Below are 11,694 nucleotides of genomic sequence, written 5' to 3' on the forward strand. Positions count from 1 at the left end.
AAATTAGGCAGGTGGTAGTAAAGATAAGAGCAGAAATCAAGTGCTGACTGGTGTGGCTCAGTAAGTTGGGTGTCCTCCCACAAACTGAAAGGTAAGCTGCTTTGATTCCAGGTCAGGGCACACGCCTGGGTTGTGGGTCAGGTCCCCAGTAGGGGGTGCACAAGAGGCAACTGCACACTGATGTTTCTCTCCCTCTCTCCCTCCCTTGCCCTCTCTCTAAAAATAAATAAATAAAATATTAAAAAAAAAATAACAGATCAAAATGAAAGGAAAAGCCAAAAAAGTCAAGCCCTTTTAATATTCATCAAGAGACAAGACAGAAATAAATGTTTCAAAATATTTTAAATTCAATACATATAAGCCACTTTTTAAAAAGATAAGAGAATACGATCATCAATATTATATCAATATACTTGAAAACATACACAATAGATAAATATCTGGAAAATATAACTTTTCAAAGAAGAAGAAATAGAAATACTAATCCTATAACTAATAAAGAAAATAACTTCTGATTAGTAGTTTAAAAGTTCTTCATACACACAAAATAACTAGACCCAAATAAAACAACATTTTCAAATAAAGGAATATTCAAAAATTTCAAACTCTTTCACAAAATAGAAAGAGAAGTGATACTGTCCAATGTATTCATATATAATTTAGATATGAACCCAAGTATATGATCAGAAGGGAAAACCTTAGGCCTATTTCATTCAATTTAGAGACAAAAAACAAATACTGACAAACTGAATCCAAACATATACATATGATACAATGATGAAGAGAGGCTTAATTCTGGAATGCAAAGATGCTTTAATATTAGAAAAGCTAGAAATATTACTCATATTAACAGATTAAAAAATAAATTCTATGAAATGCAAGAAATATTACTTAATCTGATGAAGACTATCTATAATAAACCAAAAGCAATCATCATCTGGTCAAGGGAAGAGGAGCCTAAAAGCATTCCCTTTAAGAAGAAGATAAAAAATATGAACAGTAAAAATGACAGCAAACTCACAGTTATAAACAACCACACCTAAAACCAAAACAAAAGAAAACTAAGCAAACAAGTAGAACAGGAACAGAACCACAGAAATGGAGATCACATGGAGGGTTGTCAATAGGGGAGGGGGAGAGGTGGGGAAAGGTACAGAGAATAAGTAGCATAGATGATATGTGGAAAATAGACAGGGGGAGGGTAAGAATAGTGTAGGAAATATAGAAGCCAAAGAACTTATAAGTATGACCCATGGACATGAACTATAGGGGGGGAATGTGGGAGGGAGGGGGTGGGCAGGATGGAGTTGAGTGAAGGGATGGAAAAGGGACAACTGTAATCAATAAATATATCAAAAAAAAAAAGGGGAAAAAAAAGAAGACCAAAAAAAAAAAGCCAATATCACCATTTTTATTAACTTTGCATTCAAAATTATATCTAGGGCAAAATACAGGAAAAATAAATTAAAACCATAAAGTTTGGAAGGAGTAAAGAAGATTGTCTTTATTTGCAAAGACGTTTTATAAAAGTTAAAAAATGTATTAGAAATAATAATAGACAAGCAAAGTGGCTGGATATAAAACCAATATGCAAAAATAAACTGCATTTCTGTATACTAGGAACAATGAGAAAACAGGAGATCTCATGGCCCTCACTGGTGTGTCTCAGAGGGCTGGGTGCCATCCTGCAAACCAAGAGATCGCTGGTTTGACTCCAATCAGGGCACACGCCTGGGCTGCAGGCCTGGCCGCCCACTGGGGGCGTAGGAGAGGCAACTGACCCATGTTTCTTCCTTTTCTCCCGCCCTTCCCCTCTCTCTAAAAATAAATACATTTTAAAAATCTTTTTTTAAAAAAAAGAGATCTCATGAACATGAGTAATAAAAATTGTAACATGCCATTAAATAAATCTAACAAGAATATAACAAATATTAAATTGTACAGTAAGATATTTTAAAAACAACTAAATAAATGGAGAAATGTTCATGGGTAGGAAGAATATCATGTGGATGCCAATTCTCCTTGATTTATAATTTCATGCAGTTTCAGTCAAAATGCCAATGAGTTTTCCATGGAAGGAAAAACTGATTCTAAAATATATTTGGAAAAGAAAGTACCAAGATCACCAAGGAATTTTGGAAAGAAAATAAAGGGGATTTGGCCCACCAGATATAAAGACATTAGGAAGCTACGGTAATTAAGACAGTGCAGTGGCTGCAAGAATCTACAAACTAACCAATGAACACAATACGGCATCCAGAGACACACTCACGCACATACGAAAATTTGATCAGGACACAAGTAGACCACTCTTTAAAGGAAGGGACGAGTTAGCAAATCGAACTAAAATAATTTGCTCATCCGTGTGAAAACATATCCCTAAATTCACATTATGGAAAACAAACTTTAGATGGATTAAAAACTTATGTCAAAAGCAAAATAATAAAACACATACACACACACCAGTGTTGGCTGAACTCAAAGCAAGGAAAAACCAAAGTATATCACTGAACTGTAAGCAAACAAGAAGTATGATACTGTCCTGTGGACAAATTCAATTACCTGAGATTCAATCCAAAGACTAAATTTTCCTTGGGCTTACTTTGCCCCACTCCATCTGAGGGAGGGTGGGACTCAACGTGAGATCCCTGCTTTAAACCAGGAAACCTCTCAAGGGGCGGGTGTGCCGTGGTCCAAAACTACAGGAAGTACCACCTTTGCTACGTGGGAGAAACAACTGGAAGTTCCGCGTGCCATGCATTACCTGCATTACTTGGAATGTACGTATAAAGCTCTGTCCCCCGGGCAAACACCCACAACAGTGACTGTACACCGTTAGCATTCAGTAACTGTCGGATGCTGTTATGATTATTGTAAACGTTTGGCTTCATAGAACATCTGACTTGGGGAAGTGACATTTTCTTTTACTTGTCAAATGACATAGAAAACTGAGGTCTGACCAGATTTTCTCCTGCTGCTGAAATCACATGACCGGATGGGGTAGGAATGTACCTGGCACAGCTTTGTGTCCACTGGGCTTGTTTAAGCATGGTCTCTTTTTTAAAAAAAGTTATTATTACAAGATATTTCTCCATACCATAAAATGTTCTTCAAAAACCAGTGTTAACAACTGTGTAACATCCCTGTGTACAAGTTAGTTAACCATTCTTGGTGGAATTTAGTTAACCATTCCCCACTGTTGGGCGTGTAGACTGTTTCCAGCTTTGTGGCTTTCTAAAGAAGTTACACACAATTTTAATTCAATTTAATTTTGTGGTAATACTTCATTGGACAGGCACCCTAGATACCTTTGAATGATTACCATGTTAGTTTATACTATTGATAATTTAAAAAATAAAATGGAATAGGCATTGCTGAGAGGGTCACTTAAAATACAGCTGAGAGGCTACTAGGGAAGTGGGCCCCTTGCACACCTGTGCCCAGTTCTCAGGGCTGCTGTTAAGTTGCTGAGCCTGTTGCTAAACTCAGCTCAAGGCCCAGCCATACGCATCCCAGAACAACTGCTACTAACCATACTCAGACTTGACTTCCTTTTTGTAGTTTTCGCCGCCCCAGTTTGTATACTGGAACACACTAATCCCTGTTAACCCAGTCAGCAATCCTTCATTCGTAGGAAAGAGTTTCATTTTGTGGTTTTTGCCTTACACACAAACCTGCTTTTCCTTGTTCTCTGCAGAGAACATTTTCAGTTGCTACCTGATTGTGTGTCTCTTAGATTCAAATCCTTTAAGACCCCAAATAAACTTTTCATTTGTTTTACAGCCTCAAATCTTCACTGATTAACACTATAAAGAAATAATAATCCAAAACTATTATTCTATTCATTCAATAAATGTTTAATAAAGCCATGTACCAGGAGATATAATTTTTAATTTCAAGGTGCTATTATGTCTTCTTATATCTCAATACAGCTGAAAAAAGTCAAAGTGCTTTCTAATGAAGCAGAGGCAAATAAGTAGTTATAAGTAAAAATTTCATTTCTACTTTAATCTTAAAAGGAAATCTTTTTCTTAAGACTATGAAATTAAGTCAGTGACTTTAACTGATGTAACAAGAATCCTTTCTACCACTGATAAATTAAGATCCATTGACTGGACTTCAGTTTTCATTTTCTGTATAGCGATGCTGAACAAAAGGTAGAGAAAATTTAACACTGAAGTTGTAAGCAAACATATGGCAGCCCAGGCCCAGGAAATGTGCTCTCAGGTTCTATTACTTACACTAAGATAAAACACACTGAGGGCACAGGGAAACAAACAAAGTGAGACAAAGAAACGCGGCCTAAATGAAAGAACAGGTTAGAACCCCAGAAAAAGAACTAAACAAAATGGAGATAAGCAATCTATCAGGTGCAGAGTTCAAAACACTGGCTGTAAGGATGCTTAAGGAACTTAGTGCGGACCAACAGCATAAAAAAGATCCAGTCAGAAATGAAGGGTACACTAATTGAAATAAAGAACAATTTACAGGGAAAACATAGTAGAGTGGTTGAAGCTGAGAATCAAATCAATGATTTGGAACATAAGGAAGCAAAAAATAACCAATCAGAACAACAAGAAGAAAAAAGAATATAAAAACAAACAAATGAACAAATCGAGGGTAGTGTAAGCAGCCTCTGGGACATGGCATTTATCACGACAATTCAAGATCTGTCCACTTTGGGGTCGACTCAGGTAACAGATTGGAGATTAAACATTTGAATTTCAAAGAGTTTATCTAAATCAGAATATAACAAGCAGCAGAGATGTAAAGAAAACCAAAGTTAAAGAGAACAATTGCTAATTTTTGTTGACTGCTTATTACATGCCAGGCCTGTCATCAATGTTTTCTACAAGTCACCTCACTGAAGCCTCAAAAAGACAGGGAGGCAAGTACTATTATTATTAACCCCCTTTTACGATGAAAAAATCGTGGCAGGGCTGGGTGGCTAACACCGAAGTTTCTGCTCTTAAACACTATGTTCCTCCTCTTCCCATCTCAAGATATCAGTGGGAGAGCACATGTATCTAATGTCAATAAGAAAGTAACTCACGGCCGACAAACAAAAACACCTTCAAATAACCAAAAAAATCTCTTCAAGTAACTGTCTCTAATCCCCACTTCTGCCTTCAAAATAAAACAAAAATAGACGGAGTGGTCAGACACACAGCTTCCTCAATGTCTTCATTCTAATTCTCAGTTGTCGAAGTGAAGTGCAGGTAGGCAGCGTGAATGAAATAAGGGTCTGTGGTCAATCCACAAAGTACACTCTCAAATCCGAACCAGACTTGGGGTGTGTGGCTCCTACACTGGACACCGACTGGATGGTCAGAGCTGAGGTTTACCATCCTCAGCATATTCCCACCCTCGCTGTGTTTCAGGACATGCTTTTGCTCAAAAACTTCTCCAAAACTATTCCTTAATATTTTTTTAACTCCATCTAACGAATCATATTTTGGGGGCAACATAAGAGGGCTTATTGCAATGGCTGCGATTAGTTTGACCAAAATACCGAGCGAATTGCATTTGTACATATTCGCCATTGTTTTCCTCGACCTGAAGGCCAGCATGTGAAGCTGCTGGATGGGCACTGTGGTTTCTTAAAATGATCTTGGTTTAAAAAAAACAACAACAACTTAGTTACAGTTCATCAATTTAATTAACTCTCCTGTTAACAGACCAGAGTTGCTATTCTCTCTTAGGTCCAAGTATGATTCCTTCAATGAACACAAAGTCAAAATAGGGTTCTATCTTCGTTCTACTTTGTGAGGATTCCAAAAATAAACCGTTGCTACTGACAAGCAGATGACCTGGGTTCCAGTCCTTAGTGGTGAACTGTGCAACTCTGGCATCATGCCTCCTGTAAATGAGCGAGCTGGACAGGAAGTGCTTAAAGTCCCTCCCAGCTGTAAGGCTTTAATTCATAATTTAAGTTGTTGCTGCTTTCTATTCACGCTAGATGAGAGAACATTCGATGGAGACCAGGTTCCATGTCAATGACAGTAGCACTTCTCGTTTCCCTATGAAAGCCGATTGCATGGCACGGTGTCAGTTCAAATGGAACTGGTATTTCCTTACGTTCCATTTGCTACCAAAATGTACTGTCTCGTGTTCAGGCAGCAGAGTAGTCAAAGAACAACAGATTTTCTTGGCACTTCTTGTACATAGAGCACGTAAATGAGTATGAGATTATTCCTAGGAAAATACTGCAAATAATAGCTGTCAACTCTTAGCAACTAAGAATATGCATTATTAAAAGCAAACACAACTTCCCATTCATGCATCCTACCTCATGAAATGTTTTTTGGTACTTTGGCTCCCATACATGAACCAGTATTTTTAATATGTGCTCCACAATATTTCTGTGCAGAATTCAAAAATTCATAGGTCACTAAAACCCATAGATAATCGTCAAATCTTCTGTTAGCCGCTTGGTAACAACCTTCTCACTGTTAAGCTTTTTGCCAGAGATGCTAACAAGTAGCCCTGTCAAATGGTTTGCGTTTCATACATTTTTCCAGACAAGCTTGCTTTTTAAGGGCCCGCACAAACAAGACATTAATTTCTCTGGATTCTGAATCTTCGGGAAGTTGACCAAAATGCATAAAATAGTCTTTTTCTTCCTTGCTAACACACTCCTTTTAAATTATTGCTTGTGTTCCTTTTGTCCCTGATTTAAACCTATCTATTCTTTTTTTTTTAAAAAAAAGATTTTATTTAGCCCTGGCTGGTGTGGCTCAGTGGACTAAGCGTCGTCCTGGGAACCAAAGGGTTGCCGGTTCAATTCCTAGTCAATCAGGGCACACACCTGGGTTGCAGTCCAGGTCCCCAAGTAGGGGATGCATGAAAGGCAACCACACATTGATGTTTCTCTCCCTCTCTTTCTCCCTCCTTTCCCTTCTCTAAAAATAAGTAAATAAAATCTTTTTTAAAGATTTTATAAATTTATTTTTATTTTGGGGGAGGGGCAAGGGAGGGAGAAAGAGAGGGAGAGAAACATCCATGTGAGAGAGGTTGCCTCTTGTAGGTGCCCCAACTGGGAACTGAACCTGCAACCCAGGCGCGTGCTCTGACGGGGAATTGAACCAAGGACCTTCTGCTTTGTGAGGACAACACCCAACCAACTGAGCCACACCAGTCAGGGCTACATGTATCTATTCTTTAACTACATGTTAAAGAATAATAATTCCTAATTCTCCCTCCTCTTACAATTTTGCTACACTTTACTGAACATGATTTATTATTATTACTATTATTTTTAATCCTCACCTGAGGATATATTTATTGATTTTAGGGAGAGAAAGAGAAACATCAATGGGCTGTGCCACCCCTCCCCCCGCCCCCATCCTGTATGCATCCCGACCAGGGTTCAAACCTGCAGCCTTTTGGTGCATGGAATAACACTCCAACCAACTAAGCCACACGGCCAGGGCTATTATTTTTATGTATTTTCTGTTGCATCACATTTTAATTCCCTTAGTACTCAAATAACACATAGTGTTTGTGAAGTCATTGTGAAAAAAGTAAAAGCAAAGATGATTCTCCCCCACACACGGCAGCTGAGAGAAAATGCAAATATGTTTGAAAAATTTACAAGGTGATTAAAACAACTGACATGACATCTTTGATTAGACTCAAAGACCCCTAAGACTGAAAGAGTCCAAACTCCTTATCTTACAGGAAAACAAAACCCAGAGAGAAGCTATGTGACTTGCCCAATATAAGATCTCTAACTGGATACATTTATAATCTTACACATAAAATTACACAGTATCACCTAGGATGGTCCTTCTAACAGTTGAGAATAGCTCCTGAAGTCTATTCCCAAAACATGTGCAGGCAGCCACAGAGGCAAAAGCCCGTATCTGAAGTCATTCCTTTAGATCAAAACATTATCACAGCAATTCTGAAAATAAATGCAACTGGTTTAGGGAAACGGGAAAGAATAAGGAAAACAATACTTTGGAGTACTAGGTTCTAGGTCAGAAGGTAAAATCACACATAATCAAAAATGACTCTTGAAACCACTCATACTCCTAAATCACGCAGCGTCTCCACTATCTGTGGCTTTATTCACTGAGAACAGACCTATCTCTTCTAATGAGGCCACCACAGCAAGGTTCTCCTCCAGCAATGCAATAGGGCCACATTGCTTTTGTTGCTCATCAGATGAAACAGCTGGATAGAATTCAAAGTTGGCTGTTCCAGAAACACCTGTCTTTAAACACTGGACTAGCACTCTGCCAGGGCAAGACATTCAGCCTTAAAGAGGGACTCGGGAAATGAAATAGAAAGTCGGAGTCCTGATTCTCATTCTACTCTCATTAAGCAACCTGCTCTGCCTGGGTAACACTGCCGGCCTCGAGCACTACGTACGTACCTGTCACTCCTCTCCCACTCTCCTCCCAATTTTGCCTACAAGCACAGGCGAATGTGTGCCATTAAACACCATCTGACTTCGCTGTGTTACCCTACTCCCACATTTGCATAGGTATATAATGATCTGGGTTAGACTTGAGATGTGTGAGTATTGCAAGAGAGATAATTAAAGTGTGGACACAGGCCCTCAGGAGAAGGGCAGGTCAAGTGCAGTACGGAGTCAAAAAGCAGCCCGAGGACTCCAGGGTGTACAAGTGAGGAGGGTGGAAGGGAGTACAGAGATCACTTTTTATGGGGTAGAATTTGTTCCAAAAATAATCTTCACCATGTTCATAATTTGTCCTTGTATTCGGTTTGACAAGACACATATAAAACTTTGCAACACATCTCATTTGATTGAGTTTTAATTAATGTAAAGGGTCTATACTCTCAAGCATATAAGTAACCATATAACTATAGAATTCACACTCTGAAAGAAATGAATCAGGAGAATATTTTTCACGTAAGAACCTGATTACAGACAAATGACCTTAGAGCAGAAATAACTACACCAATACTAGGAAGTTCATGCAGCAGCAGGGCCAGACTGCCACCCATGGAAGAGCTGCCACAAAAGAGCCACGTGGAAAAACCGCACAGAGGAACAGTGACGATGAACAAGAGTTCGACCGGAGAATGAAAGGTTATAAGCGCGGTGTTGGGCTCATTAAGAAAAGAAAGGCTATGCTCACTACAAAGTTTACCTGTCTCTAAAGAAATAATTACTTCCCTGTTACTAAAACGTCCATGTCAATGGAGCCAGTTCCTATAACTATAAATTCTCTTAATTACAAGCAGATAAAAATCTTCCTGAGCCATGTTTAGCTTAACTCCATTGTAGGGGTCATCGTAAAGGAAACGTGAGTCCCTGGCTTGCACATGATGAGTTGGTCCAAACCCACACTCAGGTGATAGAGCGTTCCCCCACCAGGTCCTCTCACAGGACTCCAGGCATTTTCACAACTTGACCACACAAAAGAACGCCCAAGGCAAGTACAGGAACGCCCTTCTCGGTAGCCCTTCCAGGAGATTGTAGCTGTACAAACACAGGTGTCTACAAAGCAATTTTAATGCACTTTGCATCGAATATTCCAAAGAACAGTAGCGACCTCAGCATTCCATCCATTGTCTCAATAGAGAAAGCTACCCTTGAGAGACCACAAAAGAAAAAAAAAATAAACAAAGGTTTATGAAACACTTCAACAGCCACATAAAATACTTGTTCTAAAGAGACAATATATTTTCAAACCACAAAGCACGTTAAGCAAAAATGTTTAATTAACCTTAATTGCGTTCCTTACTTGACAATGTAAATGGATGGAAACTACTACTTAAGTATTCAAACCTTCATTTGACACGCAAGTGGCTTCCAGCAAATGATAAAGCAATATTCCGGTGTGAGTGTGAAAGATGGCAGTGAATTCTGGTCCTTCATAAAGGAGGAGTCAGATTCCACCAGTCCCCGGTTGGTTTAACTGCCAGGCTTCCAGGGAGTTGTTTTATAAAAGGGGACCTCGCCCTAATAAATTAAGAGTGAACAGTGGAAATGTCAAAATTGCCTGCACTCAATGAAGCTCCAGACCACTTTGTGTCCAGACTTCAGAAAAATGACTCCTTAAAAAAATTATGTTGTGACAATGCTAGCATTTTAAAAGAATAATAAGGACGACGACGACGACGATGATGATGATGATGATAACTGGGAGGCACTACAGGGGCTGACTGCCGCCGGTGTAAGTTGCCCAGCTGAAGGTGGTGGTTAAGTTAGAGCCAGTTCTCTCCGTTTTGGAGGTGCGCGCTGGCAGCCAGGGAAAGCCACCGGGTTTCCAACTCCCTGTGGGTTTGACGGGACTGGGTTAGGACTGGGATTGGCTCGTACGAAGCCCCGGGTGGCTCGGCCAGAGCCTTGAACTGTCCCTCGCAACTGCGTTTCTCCAACGCAGACCCCAAGTTATAAATGCAACTCCCCGAGAGCACAATGACAAGAAAGCACACAAAAGGAGCAAGGCGGCCGCTCCCATCCTTACCTTTGACTTGACTTTCATATTCGGCTATGATCTCTTTGTCCTTTTTGAATCTGCTCGGAGTGGACATTATCCAGCTGTTCTGGGTTTGCTTTCAATGGGCAAGTTCGGTTAGGTGGTCACAAACCAGTCTCCTTGCAAAGGCGGAGAGTTGTACTCCCACACGCCGGGAACCCAGAGGCAGCACCGACAGGCGGTAAAGGAGGGCGGAGCGGAGGAAGAAGGGAGCGAGCCCAGTACTAGATTAACCCGGGCGCTGGCACCATACTCCCCGCGTAGAACTGCCGTCGGTGACCCGGAGGGAAGCCCGGGGCTCGGAGCCGGAGAGGCCCGGTGCGCAGGCAAACTCCAGCGAGCGACTGGCGGGGGGCGTCTCCCTGCCTCACCCCACCCGGAGCCGGGCCACTTCCTCTACGACCGCTGGGCGGACGCGGGGATCGCGCCGGCGCCCCGCACCATTGTTAGAAACCCGCAGGGTGCGCTCGGGGCAGGGGCTGGGCCGGCGCGGGGGTGGGGGCGGGCGCCGGGGACGCGGTCACCGCAGGCGCAGCGACCCTCCTCCCGTGCAGCTCCGGACGCCGGCTCGGGCGCCCCGCGGTCCCGCCGGGGCTGCGGATGCTGCCGCCGCGCCCGGCGCTCTCCCGTCGGCAGAGGCTGTGGCTGCCGCCCGGGCGGACCGAAGGAGTCGCAGTCCTTGAGCGAGTTCGGCTGAAGACAGGAGGGCGGCTGCAGCGCCGCCAGAACGCGTCCTGGGCGCAGCCCCGCCGGAGTTTAGGTCTCCGGAGCCCGCTCAGCGAGGGGCCTCTGCCTGCTCGGCCGACCGGCGCCCAGGCTGCCTCCTTCTTCTCGTCTCCCTTTCCGCTGCTGCCCCCAGGCGGCCGCCCGCGACACTCGCACCCGGGGGAGCCGCGCCCCCCAGTGGCCGCCGAGTTGCCGCCGCGACCACGGCGGGCCGCTCCCCGTGCCCAGCGAGAGAGCGGCAGGCGGCGGCGGCCGGGCGGAGCGCGCGGGACTTGGGGAGGTGGGGCGGGGCTGGCGGGAGGGGACGGCGCGGTCACCCAAGCCATTCTCTGTCCCCGCCCCTCCGGGTGAGGAAACGCCGGGCTGGCCCGGGAAGCTCATTGCTTCGGTTGGCGGAGCGCAGCCCCGCCCCGTCCCCGCGCTCCTTCTGCTGTGCTCCACGCGCGCCTGATTCGCATCCCCAGCACCTGGGAACCCCCTTCCCACACAGGGGGACTGTGTTTGGCCGAGG

The 11,694-nt window shown here is 42.8% G+C and overlaps 1 protein-coding gene across 3 annotated transcripts in view; it reads right to left on the reverse strand.

The window, feature by feature from the left end:
- Positions 1-11,401, reverse strand: part of SRGAP1 (SLIT-ROBO Rho GTPase activating protein 1) — a 255,508-nt gene extending 244,107 nt beyond the window's left edge. For 2 of the 3 annotated variants that reach the window (XM_024576286.4, XM_053921213.2), the window contains exon 1: positions 10,446-11,392. In XM_024576286.4, the coding sequence (XP_024432054.2) occupies positions 10,446-10,512 (67 nt within the window). In that variant the 5' untranslated portion in view covers positions 10,513-11,392. Of the gene's footprint in view, positions 1-10,445 lie in introns of all 3 variants that reach the window. The other variant, XM_053921214.2, reaches the window with a different exon arrangement.
- Positions 11,402-11,694: the final 293 nt, after the last annotated feature.

This window comes from Desmodus rotundus, chromosome 3 (assembly GCF_022682495.2).
Source record: "Desmodus rotundus isolate HL8 chromosome 3, HLdesRot8A.1, whole genome shotgun sequence".
In the NCBI taxonomy this organism is placed as follows: domain Eukaryota; kingdom Metazoa; phylum Chordata; class Mammalia; order Chiroptera; family Phyllostomidae; genus Desmodus; species Desmodus rotundus.